The following is a 27,629-nucleotide window of genomic DNA, read 5'->3' on the forward strand; positions in this document are numbered from 1 at the left end:
CCAGCACTTTTGGAGGCCGAGGACGACGGATCACTTGAACCCAGGAGTTCGAGACCAGCCTAGCCAACATGGCAAGACCCCATCTCTGCAAAAAATTAGCTGGGTGTGGTGGTGCACACTTGTCCCAGCTACTCTGGAGGCTGAGCTGGGAGGATGACCTGAGTCAGGGGAGGTCGAGGCTGCAGTGATTCCTTATGGAGTCACTGCACTCCAGCCTGGGCAACAGAATGAGATCCTGTCTCAAAAAAAAAACAATCAAATAAAGCCTACATTCTTACAAGACCTTCAAGGCGGCAAGGATGGTTATTCTCTTAGCTGGAAAGGTGTTCAAGGATACCCGCAGTAGGGAGGAGAGTAGCCTCATCAAATAGTGTCCTCATTGGCCCCAGACTCCAACAGAGAATCATCTGGAGACTGCACCCCCACAAGTCCATGACGGGAGGCCATGAATTCAGCTCCCTATGCAGACTCTACAAGACAGTCTTTGTGCCCTGAAGTTGGTTATAAATACTTAACTCCCCAGGCCAGGCTCAGTGACTCATGCCTGTAATCCCAGCACTTTGGAAGGCTGAGGCGCACAGATTAATTGAGGCCAGGAGTTGGAGACCAGCCTGGCTAACATGGTGAAATCCTGTCTCTAGTAAAAATACAAAAATTATCTGGGTGTGGTGGCGTGCACCTGTAATCACAGCTATTAGGGAGGCTGAGGCATGAGAACTGCTTGAATCCAGGAGGCAGAGGTTGCAGTGAGCTGAGATCACGCCGCTGCACTCCAGCCTGGTCAAGAGTAAGACTCTTTCTCAAAAAAAAAAAAAAAAATTTAACTCATCAGGAAGAACCCTGAAGGGGAAGAGGCTCTAATCCCTAGAAGATCCCTAGTTAGGCCTCAGATTTGGGGTTGTGAACTCCTAAAGTGTAGAAAATGGCATGTGTTGTGGTCTGTTTGGGCTTTAAAAAAAAATGGCATGTGTGTATTTCTGGGAAGAGGCTCTATACTTTCAACAGGCTAAAGTGGCTTTGTGTCCCCAAAACACCGGGACCCCAGTGATCCACGCACCTGCAATAACTCTTTCCTTTTCAGAAAACCTACTTTTCCCCCTCAATTCCTTCTCTTAGGGTGTTGCAGAAATCTATTTAGAAATCCTCATAGGGAAAAATCTCACAAGCAGAACTTGTCCCGCAACTTTATTGTCAAAAAAAATTCTGTGTAAACATAAATACTTTTCAACCCAACTTAACTGTAGCAAATATATCCAATTTAAAAAGTCACATGTACACAGACGGGGTGTTTTACCTGCCCTGTTTCTGAAGTCGTGTCGTGGAGGAAAAGCAGAGCATGAGGGATCCCAGGAGGACAGCCCTCGTCTCAGGCAGTGCTGATCTTTCAATAAGAAAATACCAAGCATCAAACATTTAGATTTTAGAATATTTTAATGTCCATTTCTTCAGTGAATGCATTTTGAAATTATTAGAATTAACAATTTAAAAAGAGCAGATCAAAGGAAATACGGAAAATGCAGACAGTCGGTTCTTGCTGATTCAATTTCAGATTCTAGGCATGGTGTGATTTTCAAAACAACCAATTAAAAAAGCAAAACTCCTTACCTCAAAAATCTAGAAATTCAAATGCAGATGTGTCTTTGGAAACTACAAATGATTACAGCCCATGTAACAGGAAGCACGCGGCCTTTGGCTCTCTGATCGTGTGCAAATGTGCAGGTGCAGCCCCCGCGGGTGACGTCAGTGTGGATGGAGTCACAGGTGCGGCACAGCCTGTGGGACTCTCAAGCTATTTGAGGGTTTCATAACTGATGCTCTACATTTGTTTGCATTGGATAAAACTGCGTGTGCTTGTTTACCGTATATATGGATAGATAATTTGATCTGAGCTGGGGCTGAGGAGAAAACAGCAATTGCAACTATTTACACACATTCAATGCTGAAGTATTGCTTCCTGTCCTAAGTTCCTAAGAGGTATTGCCACCCTGAAGAACGACCCATCCTGTCAACGCCACTCGCGCCAGCTGCTTAGAAACCCCGCGTCTCCAGCACGGTGTGTTCACTGCCAACAGACGGAGATGCACGGCGTTTCCGCCGCAGAGATTCTGTGGTTCTACACTGAGGTATGCTTCGGAGCGGGGGACAGGTAGGACCCGAGGGGCTTCGTGGCCCAGAGAGAGCATCTGCACTGGTTGTTTAGGAAGGCTCAGGGTGTTTTTAAAGACAACATTAAGCTCTGGGTGAGACTGCACGGGCCTGAACCAGACTCCAGTTTGCAGCTCCATGGGTTCCGGGGGTGAGGGATTCGCAAACACCTTTGTGGTAGGGGAAGGAAGAGACTGATGGGGAAGAAGGCTGTGCGGAGATGAACTTTGCCGAGCACGTTCCGAGTGAGACAGCAAGGACATCAGCAACCGCCCAGACCCTCAAAGCTACACAGCCTGGAGGGGAAGGAGGGGATGACATTCAAATACACACCTTAATACTGATGGCAGAAAGAGCGTCATGTGATCGCGATCCCCACGAACAAGGAAAGCATCAGGTAGTGTTTTTTAAGGAAAAAAAAAATATGTGGTGTTTTTTTTTTTACATTCTTTAGAAGCAAGAGGTATTGTCACAACCACCCTTTCTTCGGTATTGGAAGACCAGCAAACTGACAGTCACACCTGACGGGAAATCTTACAGCAACTGGGGTTGCCCTGGACCCCCTGGACGGTGGGACCCCAGGTCCCGCTGTCCTGCTGGGTGGCTGCCCTGGGCGAGGCCCCTGGAGAGGTGGCGGGTCAGAATCGTGACTTCTTCATGCTGGAGAGGGCAATCTGTATGTCTTTGGGGAGGAGTGATGATGGGCACTGATGCGGGCATGAGAACAAGACAGTGGGATTTAAGAGAAGAAAGCGAAATGCATGGGGACGTGGGGCAAGACTGACAAGGAGCGTGCCCAGGGCCTCATCGGCATTGCCGGGGGGTCCCTGGAAGAGTGGCTACGAATCCAACCGGCAACTCGGGCGAGTTTACTTCTACGTAAATTTCAGACTCAATGCGTTAAAACATGATGGCAGACAGTACCTGCAGCCGAGTGCCCAGAGGGAGCTTCCCTGGGTCTCCTGTGCCACCCTTGGGATTCTGCCCCCCACAGACCCCGAGTCTGCATCCAGATGACTGTCTCGGGGGATGGTCTGAGAACTCCGCCTCAGAGGCTGGAACTTGCTTCCCTGATTAAATCCTGCCACAGACAGTCCCTGTGCCACCCAAGCACAAGAGGGGGCCGAAAAACTTCTTGGATTTGTGGAAGCCAAGATGGCACTGGGGCTGCCTACCCAGACCCCCGTGGCTTTGAGTGAACCCCGGCAGGAAGGAGCCCTCGTGGGTGGCAGGGGCAGCTACTCCCCCAGCCCCAGAATCGCACTGGCTGTGCTTTGGGGTCTTGCTTAGACCCATCTTGGAGTGGGGAGATTGGGGGCAGCCCCAGGTGGCCGAAACACAAAGAGACATCTGGTCACCTTCCTAGAAACTGCCCTCCCCTGTGGCTACTTCCCCCAACCCTGAGGACCCAGCATCCCGTTCCGGAGCACACATGCTTCTGCATAAATATATAAATAAATAAATGCAACCTTGGATGTTTATTTGGTGTTTCCCTCTCCTCCGATGAGTCAGCGTCCAGGACCAATGCCTCGACTCCTGATTGGAAGACCCCTGGGTGGAGGGTCAGGGTGAGGGGCGACTCTGAGACCCCCGAGGCATTGTGCCTGGCTGGTGTTTGCTGCCTTGGCCTGCATGCATGTGGCAGAGTCCCTGAACCTGCTCGGGGCAGGGAGTGAGGCCCACTCAGCCCACGGGGCCCACGGCTCGGGAAAGCGCAGGTGGATTAGTGGGGGTGGTGGGGCCGTTGTGACGTGCCCCCTTGGAACCCCGTTGGTGGATTACTGGCACTTTATATCAGATTCATGAATGCAAGTGTGTGTGCGCATGTGCTTACGTGGAGAGGTCAGGTCGCCGGGGAACACTGTGACTGAGACAGAGACAAAATAAACTCAAAAACGGCATTAGCCAGAGAACCAAAAAGTGTTCCGTGGGAAAAAGCAGTAAAAATGAGATCTCAACCACAGCTTTTGTTCCAAAAGTCAAGTAATACCCAAAGCCATGATCTCCACTGGCGGCCTCTGTCCCGAGACTCCAGGCCGAGGCCAGCCCTGAAGGCACTTGTTCTCCACCACGTGCTGAACGGAAGACCCGGAGGCAGGCGGGGTTTCCAGGGAAGGGAGCGAAGGGAAAGAAATGGATGAAAATGAACCCTGAATAACTGTGATCCACACAGAAGTTAGGGCTGAAATGACCACATAAAACCACGTCCAGGGAGGGAAACTGTGGCGCTTTGGAAGCACAACAGCCAAATACAAATATTATTGTGTTTCGACAAACAGAGCACCTCGGGCAGCGGGTGGGCGCCCCTCACACACTCTTTGAAACGTTGAGCTTGGTGAGTTCATTGGCTTCTTCCATGCCCGTGTCGTCACAGTCGTCTTTCTCTATGGCTTTGCCAAACTGACCCCCTTCTTCTGCTTTGATGGGCTCCTTCCAGGGTCTCTTGGGGGACAGGTGAGCATCCTTGGCCTGCGAGCCGCTGTTGGAGCCCAGAGACGTCTTGTCCGCATACTGGACAGAAGGCACCAGGTTGGCAATCTCGTCCGTGGGAGACCGTCCGATGCTGCCATCCACCTGGACGCGGATGTCTGGGGAGATGGACAGCTGGTGCTGCGGGATGACCCCGTGGTCTGTGCACTTTGGGTACAGGTAGGTCTTCATCTGGCCTTTCCCCTTGACGTTCACGGTCCCTCTGTAGTCGAAGTCGTAGCCCATCTTGCTCAGGACGCGGTAGCTCTCTTCGCTCACCTGGATGCGGCACTCCACGCCGGTGGTGTCCATCCTGCTGGCGATGTTGACGGTGTCCCCCCAGATGTCGTACAGCAGCTTGGTGGTACCGATGACCCCCGCCGTGAGGGGCCCGTGGTTGAAGCCGATGCGGAGCTTGAAGTTGAACCACAGCATGTTGTTGTTGAAGTCGTCTACCACGCGCATCATCTCCTTGGCGAACTCGAACAGGATCTGCAGGTGCTCCTGCGGGTGGCTGCCGTCCTGTGCCTGCGCGGTGTTCAGCCCCGACGCCGCCATGTACGTGGCTCCGATGGTCTTGATCTTCTCGATGCTGCTGTAGTCCGGCTTGCTTAGGAGCTCGTCGAAGTCCCCGATGAGCTCGTTGAGGACCCGGTAGCACTCCTTGCCACCCTCGTAGTTCTCCTCGTAGAACTCGCTGAAGTTGACGATGCTGGCGAAAATCACCCCTCCGCTGTCGTGGTTCTTGGAGTAGGTCTGGGAAACCTTCAGCTGCTCGGCCACATGGTAGGGGATGATGTTCCTCAGCAGCCAGTCCGCCTGGTCCCGCATGCTCTGGATCTTGGTGCGGTGGAGGTCCGCTTCCACATCCCCATGGTAGTGGAGGCGGTAGCTGACTTCAAATTCGCGGTTCAGGAACCAGACCAACAAGAGCAGGAGAAAGAAGACGAGAACCACCTCCTGGCCGATGAGGCTTGCCGGCCGCCGGAGGTCACGCGGCAGCGAGCTATTGCACGGGTTCCTCTCAGAACTGGAGAGCAAAGACACGGGAAAGGGACAGGTTACTGCTCAGCGCTTCCAAGTTCAGAACAGCCCCGCTAGCTATGCAAAGCTTCGTGGAGTCCAAGCCGTCAACAACCTGAAGCTGGCAAGCCGCCCGTTCCTGGTTTAGGCTGGCTGCAGATGTGGAGGGATAAAGACTGAGTTTTGAAACTGATTTATTTTATTTTGTTAAACAGATTCACTGTATTGCCCAGGCTGGTCTTGCACTCCTGGGCTCAAGCAATCCTCGTCCCTTGGCCTCCCACAGTGCTGGAATTATAGGCGTGAGCTGCTGTGCCTGGCCCTGTAACTGATTTCTTTACTAAGTACTTGGTCATTCTTTTTTCTTTTCTTTTTTTTTTTTAATACAAGTCTTTAGCTTCTTTTAAAAGTCTTTTCTTTTCTCTCTCTCTTTTTTTTTAAGAGACACTGTTTCTGTTGTCCAGGCTGGAGTGCAGTGGCACAATCATGGCTCACTGAAGCCTCAAACTCCTGGGCTCAAATGATCCTCCTGACTTAGCCTCCTAAGTAGCTGGGATTACAGGCATGTACCACCATACCTGGCTAATTTAAAAAAAAATGTTTGAAGACATAGGGTCTTGCTTGTTGCCAAGGATGGTCTTGAATTTCTAACTTCAAGCCATCCTCTCACCTTGGCCTCCCAAAGTGCTGGGATTACAGGGTTGAGCAGCTGTGCCTGGCTAACATCTTTTTTTTTTTTTTTTTTTTTTTTTTTTTTTTTTTTTTATAGATTGAGTCTTGCTCTGTTGCCCAGGCTGGAGTGCAGTGGTGCGATCTTGGCTGACTGCAACCTTTGCTTCCTGAGTTCAAGCGATCCTCCTGTCTCAGCCTCCTGAGTAGCTGGGACTATAGGAATGTGTCACCATGCCCAGCTAATTTTTGTATTTTAGTAGAAACAGGGTCTCACCATGTTGGCCAGGCTGATCTCAAACTCCTGACCTCAAGTGACCTGCCCACCGTGGCCTCCCAAAGTGCTGGGATTACAGGCGTGAGCAATTGCACCTGGCTTTTTGCTGAACATTTTGAAAGTAAGTTGCTGACATGACACTTTAAATATTTTAGTATACATCTCCTAAGAATAAGGATATTTCCCTATGTAACTACAATATCACCATCATACTGAAGAAATTTAACATTCTCTAATATATTTGGTTCTTAGATTTCTAATCCAACAAACCTGTCCTTTACAAATAGCTTTTGTAAGTTCTGTACTCTCTACCTGTATAAAAAAGTTTGACAAGACACCATTTCCCCCCATTCTGGGTTAGTTCTGTTTCGCCCAAGTCACACAGGACAATGTTAACATTTTAGCCAGTGCTGTGATTTTCTCATGGTTGTGCCGTGTTCTAGCACATAGATAGCCCGTAATTTAACCAGATTCCTCCGGATGGAACTGGGCCTGGGTCTGTCTTATCCAACCACAAACAACAATGCAGGGAATATTCTTCTCCCCCTATCTTTGAGTGTGGAAGTGCTAAGTCATTTTAAATATTGCACATTTAGAATTTCTTTAGAAATTTCCAAATTGCCTTTATACCAGGCTGAATTAATTGGTCAGAGGGTTGCAGATTAGCACAGTTCCTTCCTTTTCTTTCTTTCTTCTCTCTCCTATCTCCTTCCTTCCCTCCCTCCTCCCTCTCTCCCTCTCTCTCTCCCTCCCTCCTCCCTCCCTCCTCCTTCTCTCCCTCTCTCTCTCCCAGGCTGCAGTGCAGTGCTGCAATCTTAGCTCACTGCAACCTCCGCCAATTCTCGTGCCCCAGCTTCCTGAGTTGTGCGCACCACCACACCCAGCTAACTTTTGTATTTTTTGGTAGACACAGGGTTTCACCATGTTGGCTGGGCTGGTCTCAAACTCCTGACTTCAAGTGATCTGCCCACCTTGGCCTCCCAAAGTGCTGGGATTATAGGGGTGAGCCACCATGGCCAGCCGAGTAGCACAATTTCTTAAAGTTTGTTTTGAAAATATACTGTTTTTTTTTTTTTTTTTTTTTAAGAGACCGGGTCTTTGTTACCCAGGCTGGAGTGCGGTGGCACGATCCTAGCTCACTGCAGTCTTGACCTCCCAGACTAAAGCAATCCTCCTGCATCAGCTGCCAGATTAGCTGGGGCTACAGGCAGGCATCAGCACACCTGGCTAATTTTTTGAACTTTGTGTAGAGATGAGGTCTTACTATGTTGCCCAGGGTGGTCTCAAACTCCTAGGTTCGAACAATTCTGCCTCTGCCTCCCCAACGTGCTGGAATACATTTTTTTCCATTAAAAAATACTACATACTCATCATAGGAAATGAAGGAAAAAAGCAGACAGAAAAAAAAAAGATTCATCCATCATCCTGCCAGCCAGAGGCAATCACTCTTAACATTTGTTGAATTTCCTCCTAGTCTTTTTCTTTTTTGCAACACACTGACTGTTCTGCTCATGTAAATGCTGTGCCCTGATGTATTCCTCCCATGCAGAGTAGGCCACTTGATTTTACATAATAAAGGGCTTGGTCACTAAATAATTATATGTCCAACTGGCAAGTCCTCAGTTTGGACAGCTCCGTGACACTGAAGATCAATTCTTTTTCTTTTAGAGATGGGGCCTCGCATGTTACCCAAGCTGATCTTGAACTCCTGAGCTTGAACAATCTGCCTGCCTTGGTCTCCTAAACTGCTGGGATTACAGGCATGAGCCACCATGCCTGGCCAAAGCTCAATTCCTTTTTTTTTTTTTTTTTAAATTAAGTTATTCCAATCTTCACTCATGCTTCCTATAGAATATTAGAAGGGACCTAATTCTTATCCTACCAAAGGATTTTAAAAATCCCAATATCTTAGACCTCACCTCTGTTTTAGAGCCTAAACATTTAGACAAGCTCTAAATGATCCTTGTTTTTTTCCTTATGCCTCTAAGGCCCTCTAGAATTCTTTTTGGATTTTTGATTTCATATCCCAGTGGGTGTCACTAGGACCAGCAGAGACCAAGCCTGTGGATTGAAAAGGAAGATTTATGCCAACAGTGGCAGAGCCGTCTTTGAATGATGATGAGGTTAAATTGGTAGGGTTAGAAGGAGCCTTCAAATACTATTCCTCAACCTTCTGTTTGATCATTTTTTTTCTACTTCTATACCAGGTATCAATATTAATTACACTACTCAAAAGCCCATACTATTGCAGTTTATTCCTCTTTTTATTTTCTTGGTTTCTTTACTTCCTATTCAGTACCTCTAGAAGTGCTGTAAAGTTTAGCCTTGTTGCGTCTGTCAAGGTCCCTCGTCACAAACACAGGAAATATGAAATTTGAACCAGGAAATATGAAATTTTCCAAGGGGCAGTCATTAGCTATGTCAATTCCTTTTTTTTTTGAGATAGAGGTCTCGCTCTGTCGCCCAGGCTGAAGTGCAGTGGCGTGACCTTGGCTCACAGCAACCTCTGCTTCCCAGGTTCAAGCGATTCTCCTGCCTCAGCCTCCCGAGTAGCTGGGACTACAGGCATAAGCCACTGTGCCTAGATAATTTTTACATTTTTAGTAGAGACAGGGTTTCACCATGTTGGCCACGCTGGTCTCAAGCTCCCAGCCTTACATGATCCACCTGCCTTGGCCTCCCAAAGTGCTGGGATTAAAGGCCAAGACACCACGTCCGGCCAAAAGCTCAATTCTTTAATCAAAGTGTTGGTTTTACTAACTTTGACTTAGGATATTAAAAAATAACGAGCTTGACCTATGTGGCTGTCATGGTCCTCTGTGAAGTGCAACCCCAAAAGCCCTGGCCGTGGAACAGAGAACCCCTGGGCCTGTCCTGGTGGAACTGCGGGGGAGTTCTGGAATCTTGGGCAGGCCATGCCGTCTTTCTGGCTCTCGGCTTCCTTGAGTATAAGCTGTGAAGAGGGACTGGCAACCTCCCTTTCGGTCTAAGACTGCTGTCCTTGGAAAGGCCTGCCTGCCAATGTGAGCTGGCTGGCACCGTGGAGCTGGGATTCGGGGAGGATTCCCACCATTCCTTGGTAAGACGGCTCAGATGCCTACGCTGTGTAAAGGAGGAGGTTTATGCCCAATATCCGCTTCCCTGCTGGAGGTCTGGAATTTAGGCATGCGCTAGGAAGAGGCGGCCGACCTGAACAGCCCCTAATGCCACTCTGGATGCCGAGTCTCTAACGAGCTTCCCTGGTAGACTGCATGTTACAAGTGGGCTGGAGGAATTAAGCCCATCCCCTGTGACTCCACAGGAGGGGACTCCTGGAAGCTGGTGCTGGCTTCCTCCAAAGTCAATTCACGCGCCCTTCCCTTTGCTGACTCTGCTTTCTGTCTTTTTAGCTGTAACAAATCACAGCCGTAAGAGAGCCGATTGCGGAGTCCAGAGTCCACCCTGAGCTGGTCTTGGGAGCTCTGGGGCAGTTTCTATGACTCAGTGCCTATGACCAGGAACCAAGAGTCCCCCGTGGGGAGACACCCTGTGCTTCCCTGACTCATTTCGCAAACTGTTATTGAAACAAATGACATGACATGTCCTACGTCTCAGGTACTGAGTGAGTAAAGTAACCATTTGTTACAATGAGTCAAGCGTAGGTATGTCCCGCTCCTTGAGCCCTCTAACTGGTTTTTAAATAGAGTAGGAAGAGAATGTGGACTGGGGGAAGGTTTGTGAGCCCATCTCATTGGGTTAGGAGCTGACCTTTCTTTTGGTTTCTCAAAGTGGACACCGCGAACAGTTCCCCCTTATGAGCGGATGCCACCAAGGTCCAACATCCCCGTTACGTCAGGGGAGTGTTTCCAGTCTCTGCGGTGGAAACAGGAGCCTGTATCTGGGATTCTCAATGGTTATTGCCTGTGCAACTCACTCTGATCTGCTGGAGCCGCAGCCAATGGCACGGCTGACTCTGGAGATGGGCACAGGCCAGGCCCCTCCGGGCAGAGAAGGAACAGCAGCCGTGGGCTAGTGCCAGAGGGAGAGGGAAGCAGAGCACACCGTGTGCTTTTCACCTTTGCTTCAAAGGAAGAAAAGTCATTATATGCAGCATGTGCACTCAGAAGCCAAGGGGGCTGCCTTGCACCAGAAGGTATCTAACCAACAGGTAAGAGGGCGACTTTCCAGCTATAACCTGTGTTTCCTATTCTAATACCGAGGAGCAAAGGGCTGATCCTATTCCTAAATCCAAACAGCAAAGGTCCGTTTCAAAAAGAGGAATTTCTTTCTTTTTTTTTGGAATAGAGTCGCGCTCTGTCCCCCAGCCTGGAGTGCAATGGTGCGATCGTGGCTCACCGCATCTCCGCCTCCTAGGTTCTAGCAATTCTCCTGCCTCAGGCTCCCAAGTAGCTGGAATTAAGGCACCTGCCACCATGCCTGATTAATTTTTGTATTTTTAGTAGAGATGGGGTTTCACCACGTTGGCCAGGCTGGTCTCGAACTCCTGACCTCGTAATCTACTCACCTCAGCCTCCCAAAGCACTGGGATTACAGGCGTGAGTCACTATGCCTGGGCATTTTTTTCTTTTTTTGAGACACAGTCTCACTGTGACATCCAGGATGCGGTGCACTGGCACCATCACAGCTCACTGCAGCCTCGAATTCCTGGCCTCAAGCCCACCTTAGCTTCCCGCGCAGCTACAACTATAGATGCGTACCACTGCACCTGGCTAATTTTTTAAATGTTTTGCAGAAACAGGATTTCACTACGTTGACCAGGCTGGCCTAGAGCTCTGGGCTCGTGTAAGCTTCCCGCCTTGGCCCCCTAAAGTGCTGGGATTACGGGCGTGAGTCGTCGAGTCCAGTCTTTTCCTTTTCCTGTCTGCTTTGATTTTCCCTCCCTTCCTCTCTAATTTGCCCATCTTTTCTTTGTGGTTCTATTTATTATTTGTAAGCCTGGAGGGTTATCTCAGTCTTAGAGGCTTGAAAATGATTAACTTCTACTTTTTCTAGACCTTACATGGTTTAATCTTTATTTCTGACTCTTGAATTTATTTAGAATTTATTGTGATATTTATCGTAGAGCAAGGGTCCAAGACTGAGTACTGTGGATTTCAAAGTCAGTTATTTAAAACATTTTACAGAATAACTTTTTCCTTTGATTTGTGAGATTTCCTTTGTTACACGCTAAAGTCTTACAGAAAATTACAATGACTTTTATCTGTCTTAATAAAATGAAAATAATTTTATCTTCCCGATGAGACGTTACAGCTGTGATGTATTCTAGCAAGCAGGCATTTTCCACTTCCTATTATGAGGACAGACATGCTGTTCATTTTATTCCAGACCCTGCTGTTTTCAGGAAGCTTAGAAACGAGCGGGGTAAGAAAATCACTATCATTTATTCAGACAGAGGCGCAGCATTAAAAGCTTACCTGAAATTCTGTACGGCGTCAAGGGGCGAAGTTAATACAGAACTGAAATTAAAATGCAGAAAAAGTATTATTATAAAGAGCAAAGAAGGCACTCTGCAAGGCAACCTGAAAAGGGTCGAGCAAACCATGCTCCTTTTGTGGACGTGGCTGAGACACCTGCTTCTACCTTTTCCTTCACGTCTGTGTCTCTCAATGCTGGGGGCAGTTCCCTTGGAAAAGTTGAGTTTCTGTCTTTGTGTACCACCCGCATCCTCCTGGTGAGGCTTAGCAGCCGTGATGGGATTAGGGACTCCGAGGGTCTCACGTGGATGGAGGAGTTCTGAGCTGAGAACTTCACCCACCATCCCTACCCCAGATCTGCTATTTGAACTCTGAGAGCAAAGGTGATGGAGGGGTCCTTCATCACTGTGGCTGTCCAGCTCCAGGTGGAAAAGCCCCGCAGCCACGACTAAAGGTCCCTGTGAATGTCTGATGAGGGAACTGTGACGGATCTAATCCCAGCACTTTGGGAGGCCGAGGCGGGTGGATCACGAAGTCAGGAGATTGAGACCATCCTGGTCAACATGGTGAAACCCCGTCTCTACTAAAAATACAAAAAATTAGCTGGGCATGGTGGCGCGTGCTTGTAATCCCAGCTACTCAGGAGGCTGAGACAGGAGAATTGCCTGAACCCAGGAGGCGGAGGTTGTGGTGAGCCGAGATCCCGCCATTGCACTCCAGTCTGGGTAACAAGAGCGAAACTCCATCTCAAAAAAAAAAAAAAAGCAGTTTGCTGTATTTCTTTTATCTTCTTGAGACGGGAATCTTGCTCTGTCACCCAGGCTGGTGTGCAGTGGCAGGATCTCAGCTCACTGAAACTTCTGCCTCCTGGCTTCCAGCAATTCTCCTGCCTCAGACTCCCAAGTAACTGGGATTACAAGCATGTGCCACCATGCCTGGCTAATTTTTTTGTATTTTTAGTAGAGATGGGGTTTCACCATACTGGCCAGGCTGGTCTCAAACTCCTGACCCCTCTGGCTCTCTTAATAACTTAGGGAATCAGAATGTTAGCTCTCCTGCAAGGACCAGGAAGAAATGTCCCAACGTGACTCTAAAATATTCTGCACACCTAAACCCTCTGTAATTGTAAGCAGGCATTTTTTCAATACACACTAATAGTGAAATACTTTCAGAAGCAGTTATAGAAAAAGCCCAGAATTTGGGAGAAGTTTATTACACGAATGGAAGTTTAACGGGTTTAAGATATTACAAATATTTGCATGAACTGTTCACTGCTTACATTCTGCTAGCCAAGGCATTACGTATTTCCAACAACGTATTTAGTTGAAAAGGCTTCAACTACCCTGAAGCCAGTTGCAAATGTGCAATAGGCAATTTGGGACTTATTTTTAACAAATCAAGAACCAAACATTATTCAGTTAGTGAAACACACGAAAGACAGGGATCTCACTGGATGTCACTAATGGCCAACATATATATATGGAGAGAGAGATAGAGAGTCTTGCTCTGTCACCCAGGCTGGAGTGCAATGGCGTGACCGCGACTTACAGCGACCTCCATCTCCTGGGTTAAAGCAGTTCTCCTGCTTCAGCCTCCTGAATAGCTGGGACTACAGGTGCCCGCCAACATGCCCAGCTAATGTTTGTATTTTCAGTAGAGACGGGTTTCACCATGCTCGCCAGGCAGATCTTGAACTCCTGACCTCGTGATTCACCTGCCTTGGCCTCCCAAAGTGCTGGAATTATAGGTGTGAGCCACTATGCCTGGCCACTAATAGCAAATATTTTAAATATAGCACCCATCACTGCCATCCTGTATGTTTTTACATTGTTTATAGCATAATGATGAGAGCGGGCTTATCCCCTGAGGTCCACCGGCCTCCCTGACTGCTGTTTCTATGTCTGTGCCATCTTTCCTTGGCACCTATCAGCGATACAGTTTCGAAGGCCAACATCCTCCTCGGTATATAGAGGATTTCAAAATAAAAGACCTGTGTCCCGTGACCGGTCATGGATGCTCTGTGTCATGGCGTCACATGGGGAATTATTTTGACAGTATTTATTTTATTTATTATTTACTTTTTTTTTTTTTTTGAGACAGAATCTCACTGTCACCCAGGCTGGAGTGCAGCTCACTGCAACCTCCCCCTCCCAGGTTAAGCGGTTCTCCTGCCTTAGCCTCCTGCGTTCAAGCGGTTCTTCTGCCTCAGCCTCCCGAGTAGCTGGGATTACAGGTGCATGCTACCATGCCTGGCTAATATTTGTATTTTTAGTAGAGGCGGGTTTTACTGTGTTGGCCAGGCTGGTCTTGAACTCCTGACCTCAGGTGGTCCGCTTGCCTCAGCTTCCCAAAGTGCTAGAATTAACAGGTGGAAGCCACCATGCCTGGGCTGACATAATATTTAGAAATAAGGCCCAGGTCACTTGCAAGATCATCCTACGTCTTGCCCTCCTCCTTCCAGGCCGTGACCTGTCCTGGATCATGAGCCCTACCCTACTCAAGGACGGTCAGCACCAGCTTCCTCTCCGCCTTCGCGTCCACCTGCACCTCCGCCCTTTCACGGCCTTGACTGTCTTCTATGAAATCCTTCAGGTCCTACTTTCTTAGATTCCAGTCCATTCATCAGAAGTCACCTCAAGTCTGTGACTGCTGCATGATGCCTTCCAGGATATCTACATTCAAATGTTCAGAGGGCTGTTCTAAATAACACTCTTTTTCTTTCTTTTGCATATTACGCCGAGGGCATCTCATTAGCTCTTTGACATGATGTGTGTTGAGAGTGATTTTTGGTCATGATGGGAAACAACTCTATCGAGGCATGAGGAACAGTGTGCAAACGGAGCCAACCCCTAAGCGAGCTCAGGCATGGTGGCCCCGCACCCAGGTGCCCACACAGTGCTGGCCACGTACCTGTCTGGGCACAGGGAGGCATAGAGCAGGAGCAGCGGCCCGGCCCCCACGACGGTGGCAAGGGAGGACCTCATCCAAGAGCTGAGCTGGCAGAAGTTACAGTAGTGCACGACGGCGATCAGCGCGGCTGAGCCTGTGAACACCGGGAACTGCAAGAGGGAAGGGTTAGGATGGCTGCCGGCCCCACCGCCCCCACCCCGCTCACACACCCAGGCCTCCAAAACACTCACCACTGATCCATGTTTCTTTTTTTTGTTTTTGAGACAGAGTTGCTCAGGCTGGAGTGCAGTGGCACTATCTCAGCTCACTGCAACCTCTGCCTCATGGGTTAAAATGATTCTCCTGCTTCAGCCTCACAAGTAGCTGGGACTACAGGTGCCCGCCACCACGCCTGGCTAATTTTTGTATTTTTAGTAGAGACGGAGTTTCCCCATGTTGGCCAGGCTGGTCTCGATCTCTTGACCTCATGATCCACCTGCCTCAGCCCCCCAAAGTGCTGAGATGAAGTTGTAAGCCACCATGCTCGGCCAAAGGGTTTATTTGTAAATGGCTATCCCAAGTGATTTAGAGAGAGGGATCAGGTAATCAGGAGAACATGGAAATAAAACAGCTGAGCCTTTACTTACATGTACGTTTGTCTCAAATTCGGAGGTGACGTGGGAGTAGACGGCCAGGGCAGGGAGCGACACCAGGATGGCCCCGATGCAGTGACGCGGCAACCAGCCGGCGACCCACTCCAGCAGGCGCTTGGTGCAAGCCATGACGTCCTCCAGGAAGAACACCATCCTGCAAGAGGGCGGGGTTAGCAGGGGCAACGGGGCCCGGGGTGGGTCATCCGCCTGGAGACGGCATGAGACTGAAGCCAGCACTCCCCTCCGCTCTCTCCCTCGCTGCACCAGGATGGGCTTGGAAGCAGGTGCGGGGGGATCCACCTCCCTCACTTTTGGTGGAAGGCAAGGAAGCCGGGCTTAACTCACTGCACCTGGTTGTAGGGTCACAGGTTGCGTTCTTATAAAATTTGCTTGTGAAAAGCACATGCTTTGCTAGTCTCAGGGAGTAAGTGAGAGTATCACAGGCCCCGAGTCTGGGAGCCACCATGCTGCCGTCACCTGCTCCCATTGGCTTCTGGGGCAGGAGGTCTTGACAGGGGGCAGTTTTGAGGGCACTTGGAGTTCTGTGAAGCCCGTGCAGTTGTCACAGCAGGAGGGGTGCTGGTGGGCAGATGCCAGGGACGGAGGCCTCCTGCATGTGGGTGGGTGTCACCGGGGAGGTTCTGCCCTACACCCCGCACAGCAGCCACGCCCCTGGGCACTCACAAAGATGGAAGGCTGCTGACAGCATCTTAGCCCAGAACCTGTGTCCCATCCACAGACAGAGAGTGCTCTGCGGTGGCGCTCACACACACTGGACTTTCCCGGCGCACGGCCCCTGTGCAAACTGAGTGACGGTGATCTCTATGGTGTTTGGGGCATCGCTGAGGCCTGCCCAGTGGTTCAGAAAATCAAATCACAGGCTGAACCCGGCTCGTGGCACTGGGACCACCAAACCTGCACACGTGTGCTGTCTGCGTCTGGGCTGTCGCATTCACAGTGCGTGTGTGAGGCTGGCGGCTTCAGGACTCCCCAGGCAGCGGAGCCCTGTTGTACATGAAGGGCAGCCACGCATTTCATTTTAAAAGGCTTCCTGTTTGTCCTGACGAGTGACGGCAGTCACTGACTCCTGCAGGTGTGTTTAGGCGGGCTCCGTTTCAGGAGTGTGAGGCTGACGAAATAAAAAGCTCTGTATAGAGGAGCTGAGCATGTGGGCCGAGAACCGCTGTGAGGAGCAGGAACAGGTCTTGGCTGAGCCTGGGGACCCCTGGGCCATGGGGGGCCCACGTGGGGAGGTGAGGAGAGTGTGGGGTCCTTGTAGGGAGATAGTCCTTTTCTCAAGCTTGCTGCCAGGGAGCTGGGGACGGGCCTGATGTCCCTGCCTCAGGAGGGGCTGAGGCTGCTGCTGTGACTCAACAGCACAAAGCCCCCCAACCCCACATGCACTTCGGTGGCCCGGCCTTCGGACCTCAACACCTACAGCGTTTCCACCACCTGGCTGTGTCCTGTGGCCAGGTGAGGAAGGGCTGACTCTCCAGCCACTCGCCGCATGGACTCCGGCACAGCCTCACCCGTTCAGGGCCCTGGACAGCCCTGGCTTCCTGATATTTAAAGGATAATGAAGGCTTTGGAGTATTTCCAAGAATAACCACAAATATGCAGAATAGAGGCCCTAGGAGGGAGGACAGACAGAACCCAGTTCCCAGCCAGGAGCAGGAAAGATGTGGGGTGGGGGGGCCTTCACGCTGGTCCTCGAGACAGCAGGGATCTGAGAACAAGAACTGCCGTCCTCAGTGCCATCCTGATGCCTGCCGGGGGGCAAAGCAGTGGGGGAGATGCAGGAAGCCTCCTGGAGGCAGCAGGCGGGGCCTGGGCTGGTCCCTGAGAAGGCGCTTGGCTTCCCTCCTGTGCAGAAAAGGGACAGGGCGCCCATAAACCCCACAAGCAGGCTCTCATCAAGCTGGGGTTCTCAAGATGTCCCTCAGGGGGCCAGGGCAGACTTTCAGGATCTGGACGTCTCCTAGGCCTGATGATTCCTGGTAAATGGAACCAAATCCCACCAGACGCCTGGGGAGTGTGTCCATCCAGGCAGGCCCAGCACACCTCGTCCCGGCCCTGGGCAGTGTAGACCGGGTTGGCCTCAACGCTTTAGAACTGGGCCTGAAGAAGCAGGGAGTAATGGCTGAAGGGCAAGAGTAAAAAGGTGTGGAGACAATGCTGGGAGCCCTCAAGAGGCTACAGGCACAGGCATTAGAGGAAGACCTGGGGCAGGCCAGGGAGGGCGGATCTGGGGGAGTGACTGTGCATAGGGACAGGTTTGTTTTTGGGGTGATGGAGGTGCCCGGTGATATTTGCACAACTCTTTACATACTAAAAATCACGGAGTTGTCGACTTGAATGAGTGAGTCTGTAATATTGTAAAGCATATTACAATAAAGCTGATCCCTTTCTTTCATTTTGGAGATGGAGTTTTGCTCTGTCACCCAGGCTGGAACGCAGTGGTGCAATCTCAGCTCACTGCAACTTCTACTTCCTGGTTTCAAGCGATTCTCCTGCCTCAGTCTCCAGAGTAGCTGGGACTACAGGCGCCTGTCATCACGCCCAGCTAATTTTTGTACTTTTAGTAGAGGTGGGGTTTCACCATGTTGGCTAGGATGGTTTCAAACTCCTGACCCCAGATTTCCAGAGTGCTGAGATTACAGGCCTGAGCCACCATGCTGATCTTTTTAAAGAGGAAAAACCAACCAACCAGGGCCTGAGGATGACTAGTTTGGGTTTTGGGGAAGCAGACCCTGGAAGGGCTTGTGTGTGACAGCTCCTTTGGGAGGGGTCCCCAGAAGCACAGGAGGGCATTGAGGCAGGAGGGGAGGCTGTGCCAGGGAGAGGGCTGCTCACTGTGGGTGCTGGGGCATGAGCCTTTGTGGAGTTCTGGGAAACAGTGAGCACATGCTATAGAGAAGGGCATGGCCCATGGCAGCCTCAGCAGAAGCTGAAAGCGTCCTGCGTACAGTGTGGTTGGGAAGCAGGAGGCAGGAATCCAGCCTGCCCACCCCAGATGGAAAAAGCCAGCTTTCTGGAGCCTCGGGCCAGACCCCAAGCGGTTCTTTTCTGCCCTGGGATGTTGGGTAAGGGCAGCAGAAGCTCAAGGTCAGGGCTGCCTCCGTCGGTCTGTTTGAAGCCCAGCTCCTGAGGGCAGTTGCTAGTGGGGCTCAGCTAGGAAGGCAGCTGTCCTGTTGAAGGTGACAGGGCCATGAAAGGAGTGTGTGGTGCCCAGGAGGTGGACCACACAGGACCACCTGCTTGATCAGGACTACAGGGCTGCTGTGAGCCCCCTCAGGGAGCCGGGCTGGTCTGGAGGGCCTGGCTTCCCAAAATGCACCTATGGTCCACTCGGACCCTCTGTCTCTTTTAAAATGAGTTGCCTTTTTATTATTGGTTATATGAGTTCTTTATCCGTTCTAGATAGTAGACCTTATCCGAGGCCTGATATGCAAATTTTCCCTCCCATTCTATGGGTTGTTTCACTTTCTGGATGGTGTTCTTTGCAGCACAACAGTTTAAATTCTGAGGAAGCTGACCCTGTCTACTCTTCCTTCTGTTGGCATCATACCCAAGAGACCACCGCCTGATGCAAGCACATGGGACGCTGCTAAGGGGTGTATGTTTGGCTCCTGCACTCTGAAGAGGCGCCTGCGGACCCAGGCCCACCTGCCATTCCCCGCACAGCTCATGTCTTCTCCTTTCCTTCTTCCGGAATCATTTCCTATCTTCTCACCAGCTCCTTTGCAGTCTCTGACCCTGAAGATCCCAGGACCAGCTGGCAGTGGTTGGGGCTGCGAGGGCACTGCCCCCTCCAGCAAGTGGGACCCCTGTACGTGGGCCAGAGTCAGGGAGGGAGGATGCCAGGGCACAGGGCTCAGGGAGTACACGGAGGCCCACCTCCAGAAATCAGCCAGCAGGGACAGCTGGCTCGGGACCAGTCCAACTGCTCAGCCTTAAGTCATGGAGCCAGAAGAGGGAGCTAATGACTCAGAGCTGGAGACCTGGCCCACGAGGCGCCTACCTGACGGACACCGCGAGGGACAGCATCTCCAAAAGCAGGGCCGTGCTGAAGACTGCCAGGGCAGCCGGTGGGGGAGGTGCGGTGGCCGCCCCGTACTTCAGGAAGCAGGTGATGGACAGCGTCAGAAACACTGTGGTCGACAGAAACACGTCCAGGAGGGAGCTGAAGGTGGGACTGGCAAACGTCTTCACGGGGGAGTTCTTGATGACCTGTTTGGAGCAGGAGTGGAGCAGAATGACTGGGCAGCCACTGGCAGCCAGGGGCGCGGTTCAGATGGAGAAACAGCCAACAGGTGCTGAGTGGCTGCTCAGGGCCAGGCCCAGGGTGGGAAGGCTCTAGGAGGGCTGGTTCCCGCTACCACCCATTTTAACACTGGGGAGTCCAAGGCACAGAGAAGTTGAACTTGACCAGGAGGGCCGGACATGGTGGCTCACGCCTGTAATCCCGACACGTTGGGAGGCTGAGGCAGGACAGTTGCTGGAGCCCAGGAGTTCAAGGCCAGCCTGAGTAACACAGTGACACCCCATTTCTACACGAAGTTTTAAAATTAGCCAGTGGCAGTGCGTGACTGTGGTCCCAGCTACTTGGGAGGCTGAGGCAGAAGGATCGTGTGAGCCCAGGAGTCTGAGGCCACAGTGAGCTACAATCATGCCACTGCTCTCCAGCCGAGGCAACAGAGCGAGGCCCGGTCTAAAAAAATAAAATAATCAGCCGGGCATAGTGTGTGTGCCTAGTGGTGTGTGTGTTTCTCCCAGATACTTGGGAGGCTGGGGTGGGAAGATTACTTGAGCCCAGGAGTTCGAAGCCACAGTGAAGTATGATCACGCCACTGCAGAATGATAACGTTTCCAAAAAACCCCAAAAAAAAAAAAAAAAACCCTGCCAGGGTAACAGAGCAACTGATTACGACCCAGCACGTTCTCATAGACACATTTTATACACACACACACACACACACACACACACATATATTTTAAATAAAGACGAGGTTTCACCATGTTGGTTAGGCTTGTCTTGAACTCCTGACCTCAGGTGATCTGTCTGCCTTGGCCTCCAAAGTGCTTGGATTACAGGCGTGAGCCACCATGCCCGGCCATATATATATATTTTTAAAGATGGGGTTTCTCCATGATGGCCAGGCTGGTCTTGAACTCCTGACCTCAGGTGATCCACCCACCTCGGCCTCCCAAAGTGCTGGGATTACAGGCGTGAGCCACCACGCCCGGCCAACACATTATATATTTAGCTGAAAGATGAGTTCCTGACTGCTCAGGTGAGGTCTGCATCTGTAAGGCGGTCGCATGAGAGCAATGGGAAGCAAAGCCCTGCCACATGGCGGAGTCCCAGGTTCAGCAGGGGCTTCATGGCGGAAGCAGCCGGCGGGAATTTCCGCGGCAGTGGTGACACTTCCGCATATCGTCACCTGGGAGCCTGCGGGGTCTGGCTGTGTGCCAGGGGCCGGGGCCCACATGGAATGATGCCCCTGGACAACTCACACCTGAAGGCGGGAGGGACAGGGATACAAAACGCAGGCAGGTGTGCCAAGTACAGGGGGGAGGCACGCACTAGTGTTCGGGAGTTGAGGGAGAAATCATGATGCTGACATGCCCAAGAGCTGACCAGGCCCAGCCCCCACGGGGCCCTGGAGATGTGAGACCTCCACCGATGCTCTGGACACCTCACAGGCAGGAAACACCACCCATCTCGGTGCACAGACTGGGAGCCTCAGGCCAGGGGCTGCCTCGAGGGCATACAGTGAAGGAGGAACCAGGCCCAAGACTCGGCGTGGACCAGCTGACCCCTGAGCACGCCGCTAACCTAGAGGAAGGCGCAGGGCCCAAAGGTAGGGGCTGTGGCTGGGAGAGAGGGACGCAGTGATTCAGCTGCTTTCCACTTGGCCTTGCAACTTTCTGGCAACCTCAGAGAGGCCATGGGTGTCTACTCGGCATCCCAGCTGGGCTCGGGGCTGGGGGCAGGGGCTGGAGGCGCAGGGAGTGGAAAGGTCCCACAACAGCCCCGGGTCTGGTGCATGTTCCTCGGGACAAACCTGCTCCAGGTGCCACAGCCACTACTGGGAGCTGGGTGGGAGGGGAGGAGGCGGAGCTTGGACGGTGGGGGCAAAGCTGCCTGTCAGACCTGATGTTAGGCTGCACCCCGGGGGCACGGGTCTGATTCCAGCCCTGGAATCCCCTCAGAAGGTGTGGGAATTTCAGGGGTGACACTGCCCGTGCCCACCCAACTTGGCAGAAGCACACACACATCCCCTCTCCCTGGGGCTCCATCTAGTGCCCATCAGGGGACTCTGTCAGGGCTGGGTGCACGCATGGCTCCTGAGACCTCACTGCCTCACCCACACGTGAGGTCAGAAGGTTTCCACATGGGCTGCTGTCCTTCTCAGAGCCCACACTGCCCACCTTCCAAGCCAAGGCTCAGGTTCAGGGCCTTTCCCGCTTGGGGCTGCTGTCGCCTCTGTAGAAAGCCCCATCCGTGGTTGCTGGCAGGGGCCTGCTCCTCCCTCCACCTCTCTTGAGGTCTCTCCTGCCTGCTCTGCCGCTTCTCAGAAACACCTGCCCGGCCCCAGCCTCTCCCTCTGGGCCACCCCTACCCCTGATGACAGAGGCTCCCCAGGCCCACCTGCCCCGCCCCATGCATCCCGGCAGTGGCAGCGCCACCTGTCCCAGTCCCCCAGAGAACGACGCTCCCCCAGCAGCCCATGTCATGATGTTCTTTTGCCCTCTCTTCCGTGGGCTCCAGACCCGGGGACAGTGCCGTGGGCCAGGCTCCGCCTTGCTTACTGCCCACATCCCAGGGGCTCTGGGTGCGGCCATCCCACCATTATCAAAGCACAGGCTCTGCAGCTGGGCTGCCTGGGCTCAAGACCACTCCACCATGACTAGCGATGATACCTACCCACGTGTGCCTCAGTCTCTTACCCAAAACCCAGGATAAACCAGTACCTGCACCTTGTGGGCAGTGGGAAGCTCAGCTAAGAACCTGCCCATGTGGAGCCCCCAGCACAGTGAGTCCCCACGTGAGGGCCAGCTAGAAGGCCCTGGTCCCCGCATCTCTCCTTTCCCCCCGCACCGGGACCCTGTGGCTGCCTGCGCAGTTTCGGTAACAGCCTCCCACCTGTCATGTCATGTGGCCTCCTGTCTTGTCCACACTCTATCACCCTCCAAAACTCAGCTTATACATATCCTTCCTTCCCTTCTTTCCTTCCCTCACTCCCTTCCTTCCTTCCTTTTTATCTTTCTTCCTTTTTTGATGGAGTTTCGCTCTTCTTGCCCAGGCTGGAGTGCAGTGGCAGGGTCTCGGCTCACTGCAACCTCTGCCTCCCGGGTTCGCCTGCCTCAGCTTCCCAAGTAGCTGGCCTTACAGGTGCCTGCCACCACACCTGGCTAATTTCATATTTTTAGTAGAGACAGGGCTTCACCATGTTGGCCAGGCTGGTCTTGAACTCCTGGCCTCAGGCAACCCACCCTCCTTGGCCTCCCAAAGTGCTGGGATTACAGGTATGAGCCACCACGCCTGGCCATGTTTTTCTTCTTTTTGCTGGAAAAGACGGTCTCACTATGTTGCTCAGGCTGGTCTATCTGCTGGCCTCAAGTGATCCTCCTGCCTCAGTCTCCTGAGTAGCTGGGATTACAGGCATGAGTCGGGTGATCTTTATAACACACAGTCTATTCCAGACCCTTCAACAGCTCCTGTGACCTCTGGCATAAAGTCCATGGTGTGGGAGCCATGACCTGGCCCCTGTCACCTCCTGCTGCTCCTGTCCTGCCCTGCCCTGGGATGCATCTGCAGCTCCCTGGACACACTGGGCTCATTGGTATCACTAATGTTTGTGGGTACTGGCCCCACTCTCCAGAATGTTCCCTCCTCCTGCATTCCATTAATTCCTAGTCCTCACACGGAGGCAGACTGAGGAACTCCCTTCTCAGAGTCCCCAGCCTGGGGCTGGTGCCTTGCTGTGTGCTCGGAGGACATTCGCAGACCTCCAGCTCCAAACCTTGTTTCTAATTCCGGCTCCCTAGCGTGGCACATCTTTCCCCCTTCCCTGGCACCAAGAACAGTCCTGGGCAGAGCAGAGGCTGAGCACACATTTGGTGCCAGGAGGAAGGGATGGCAAAGGTGCCTGCTGTTTGGGAGCCTCCGTGGTGCAGCGTGAGGAGTGGCCCGGACACCTGGCTTCAGCCAGACTGCTGGTGTGCGACCCTGGCTATGGGACGGTGGCCACCCGCTCAGCCTTTCTCAGCCCTGGCTTTCTCTTTGGTAAAATGAAGATGATAATCAGCTTTGCCAAAGCCTTGCTGTGAGGATTACATGAGACGATACTCTGCCTTACAAGCTACCAACCAGCCAACTTGCAAGTCCACTCCCGGAGCCGTGCCTGGGACATTAACGGATATTCCCTGTCCCTTGGAGACAGATGGAAGGGGGCACCTCCCACCCCACGAGGCATGAGCCGCCTCTACCAGGCTCAGCAGGGTCTCTCTAGAGCCCAGGCCAGGACACCACAGTTTGATGAAGACTTGATGGAGGAACCAAGGGAATCAGAGTGAGAAACTCCCTTTGTTCTGAGTGGGGAGGGCGTGCACTCTTGACTTGAGAACACTCAGAGATTAGGTTTGGGTCCAGAAGAGAGAACGCAGTCAGAGAGCCACCAGAATTCAAACCAGCCTCTAGGTTCTGGTATGATTCCTTTCAATAACCCCCTCTGAGCACTTGTGGGTGCTGAGACTGTGCTGGAGGCTGTGAGGAGGGGCTAGGAGAAGACAAGGGGGTCCCACCTCACAAGGCTGAGCATCTAGGGAGGGAGAAGTATGATTCCAGAAATGAACAGGAAAGATTCCAAAATGGCACATGCATGGAGAAGGAAATGTATGAAGGGAAGCCCAGTCCAGTCTGCGGTTGGGGAGAGCTCCTTGGAGGAAGTGGGATTGGGTGATTGAGCTGAGAGGTCAAGGACACGGGGCTAAGGAGGTGGGGGCGCGAGAGGGAATGTGGACCCAGAGTTAGAGAGAGAGGTAAAGGCCTCCTGGGCCCTTCCCAGAGGAAGAAAGCAGGGAGGGCAACAGGTAGGGAAGTTTCGCCCAAGAATCCGTGAGCGGTGGGGTGGGTGCCATGCCAGGGTAGGTTGGTGGGGAGCTCTCCTCCAGGGCAGTTATGTATGTGTGGGGCTCCCTTCCAGGGCAGGTATAGGAGGAGCTCCCTTCCAGGACAGGTCGGGGACCCCCTTTCCAGGGCAGGTGTGGGGGGTTCCTCCCAAGGCATGTGTGTGTGTGTGTGTGTGTGTGTGTGTGTGTGTGTCTTCCAGGACAGGTGTGGGGGTTCCTCCCAAGGCATGTGTGTGTGTGTGTGTGGCTCTTCCAGGACAGGTGGTGGGGGGTTCCTCCCAAGGCATGTGTGTGTGTGTGGGGCTCTTCCAGGACAGGTGTGGGGGTTCTTCCCAAGGCATGTGTGTGTGTGTGGGGCTCCTCCAGGACAGGTGTGGGGGTTCTTCCCAAGGCATGTGTGTGTGGGGCTCTTCCAGGACAGGTATGGGGAGTTCCTCCCAAGGCATGTGTGTTGGGGGGGGGCTCTTCCAGGACAGGTGTGGGGGAGTTCCTCCCAAGGCATGTGTGTTGGGGGGGGCTCTTCCAGGACAGGTGTGGGGGGGTTCCTCCCAAGGCATGTGTGTGTGTGTGTGTGTGTGTGTCTCTTCCAGGACAGGTGTGGGGGGGTTCCTCCCAAGGCATGTGTGTGTGTGTGGGGCTCTTCCAGGACAGGTGTGGGGGTTCTTCCCAAGGCATGTGTGTGTGTGTGTGTGTCTCTTCCAGGACAGGTGTGGGGGTTCTTCCCAAGGCATGTGTGTGTGGGGCTCTTCCAGGACAGGTATGGGGAGTTCCTCCCAAGGCATGTGTGTTGGAGGGGGGGCTCTTCCAGGACAGGTGTGGGGGAGTTCCTCCCAAGGCATGTGTGTTGGGGGGGGGCTCTTCCAGGACAGGTGTGGGGGGGTTCCTCCCAAGGCATGTGTGTGTGTGTGTGTGTCTCTTCCAGGACAGGTGTGGGGGGGTTCCTCCCAAGGCATATGTGTCTGGGGGCTCTTCCAGGACAGGTGTGGGGGGTTCCTCCCAAGGCATGTGTGTGGGGGGGTTCCTCCCAAGGCATGTGTGTGTGGGGCTCTTCCAGGACAGGTGTGGGGGGGTTCCTCCCAAGGCATGTGTGTGGGGGGGTTCCTCCCAAGGCATGTGTGTGGGGCTCTTCCAGGACAGGTGTGGGGGGGTTCCTCCCAAGGCATGTGTGTGTGGGCTCTTCCAGGACAGGTGTGGGGGGGTTCCTCCCAAGGCATGTGTGTGGGGGCTCTTCCAGGACAGGTGTGGGGGGGTTCCTCCCAAGGCATGTGTGTGTGGGCTCTTCCAGGACAGGTGTGGGGGAGTTCCTCCCAAGGCATATGTGTCTGGGGGCTCTTCCAGGACAGGTGTGGGGGGGTTCCTCCCAAGGCATGTGTGTGGGGGCTCTTCCAGGACAGGTGTGGGGGGGTTCCTCCCAAGGCATGTGTGTGTGTGTGTGTGTGTCTCTTCCAGGACAGGTATGGGGAGTTCCTCCCAAGGCATGTGTGTGTGTGTCTCTTCCAGGACAGGTGTGGGGGGGTTCCTCCCAAGGCATGTGGGGGGTGGGCTCTTCCAGGACAGGTGTGGGGGGGTTCCTCCCAAGGCATGTGTGTGTGTGTGTGTCTCTTCCAGGACAGGTATGGGGAGTTCCTCCCAAGGCATGTGTGTGTGTGTCTCTTCCAGGACAGGTGTGGGGGGGTTCCTCCCAAGGCATATGTGTCTGGGGGCTCTTCCAGGACAGGTGTGGGGGAGTTCCTCCCAAGGCATGTGTGTGGGGGCTCTTCCAGGACAGGTGTGGGGGGGTTCCTCCCAAGGCATGTGGGGGGTGGGCTCTTCCAGGACAGGTGTGGGGGTTCTTCCCAAGGCCTGTGTGTGTGTGTGTGTGTCTCTTCCAGGACAGGTATGGGGAGTTCCTCCCAAGGCATGTGTGTGTATGTCTCTTCCAGGACAGGTGTGGGGGGGTTCCTCCCAAGGCATGTGGGGGGTGGGCTCTTCCAGGACAGGTGTGGGGGAGTTCCTCCCAAGGCATGTGTGTGGGGGCTCTTCCAGGACAGGTGTGGGGGGGTTCCTCCCAAGGCATATGTGTCTGGGGGCTCTTCCAGGACAGGTGTGGGGGGGTTCCTCCCAAGGCATGTGTGTGGGGGCTCTTCCAGGACAGGTGTGGGGGGGTTCCTCCCAAGGCATATGTGTCTGGGGGCTCTTCCAGGACAGGTGTGGGGGGGTTCCTCCCAAGGCATGTGTGTGGGGGCTCTTCCAGGACAGGTGTAAGGGGGTTCCTCCCAAGGCATGTGGGGGGTGGGCTCTTCCAGGACAGGTGTGGGGGGGTCCTCCCAAGGCATGTGTGTGTGTGTGTGTCTCTTCCAGGACAGGTATGGGGAGTTCCTCCCAAGGCATGTGTGTGTGTGTCTCTTCCAGGACAGGTGTGGGGGGGTTCCTCCCAAGGCATGTGTGTGTGTGTGTGTCTCTTCCAGGACAGGTGTGGGGGGGTTCCTCCCAAGGCATGTGTGTGTGTGTGTGTCTCTTCCAGGACAGGTGTGGGGGAGTTCCTCCCAAGGCATATGTGTCTGGGGGCTCTTCCAGGACAGGTGTGGGGGGGTTCCTCCCAAGGCATGTTGGGGGTGGGCTCTTCCAGGACAGGTGTGGGGGTTCTTCCCAAGGCATGTGTGTGTGTGTCTCTTCCAGGACAGGTGTGGGGGGGTTCCTCCCAAGGCATGTTGGGGGTGGGCTCTTCCAGGACAGGTGTGGGGGTTCTTCCCAAGGCATGTGTGTGTGTGTCTCTTCCAGGACAGGTGTGGGGGAGTTCCTCCCAAGGCATATGTGTCTGGGGGCTCTTCCAGGACAGGTGTGGGGGGGTTCCTCCCAAGGCATGTGGGGGGTGGGCTCTTCCAGGACAGGTGTGGGGAGTTCCTCCCAAGGCATGTGTGTGTGTGTCTCTTCCAGGACAGGTGTGGGGGGGTTCCTCCCAAGGCATGTGGG

At 53.0% G+C, this 27,629-nt stretch overlaps 1 protein-coding gene across 5 annotated transcripts in view; it reads right to left on the reverse strand.

Moving 5' to 3' along the window:
• Positions 1-1,412: 1,412 nt before the first annotated feature.
• The window catches only part of ADCY9 (adenylate cyclase 9), a 161,144-nt gene continuing 134,927 nt past the window's right edge, over positions 1,413-27,629 (reverse strand). For all 5 annotated transcript variants that reach the window (XM_035266797.3, XM_035266794.3, XM_035266798.3 and 2 more), the window contains 5 exons: positions 19,561-19,769; positions 15,534-15,693; positions 14,908-15,056; positions 11,998-12,039; positions 1,413-5,644 (listed from right to left, as the gene is read on the reverse strand). In XM_035266797.3, coding sequence (XP_035122688.3) covers positions 4,453-5,644; positions 11,998-12,039; positions 14,908-15,056; positions 15,534-15,693; positions 19,561-19,769 — 1,752 coding nt within the window. In that variant the 3' untranslated portion in view covers positions 1,413-4,452. The remainder of the gene's footprint in view (positions 5,645-11,997; positions 12,040-14,907; positions 15,057-15,533; positions 15,694-19,560; positions 19,770-27,629) is intronic.

This window comes from Callithrix jacchus, chromosome 12 (assembly GCF_049354715.1).
Source record: "Callithrix jacchus isolate 240 chromosome 12, calJac240_pri, whole genome shotgun sequence".
Taxonomy (NCBI): Eukaryota; Metazoa; Chordata; class Mammalia; order Primates; family Cebidae; genus Callithrix; species Callithrix jacchus.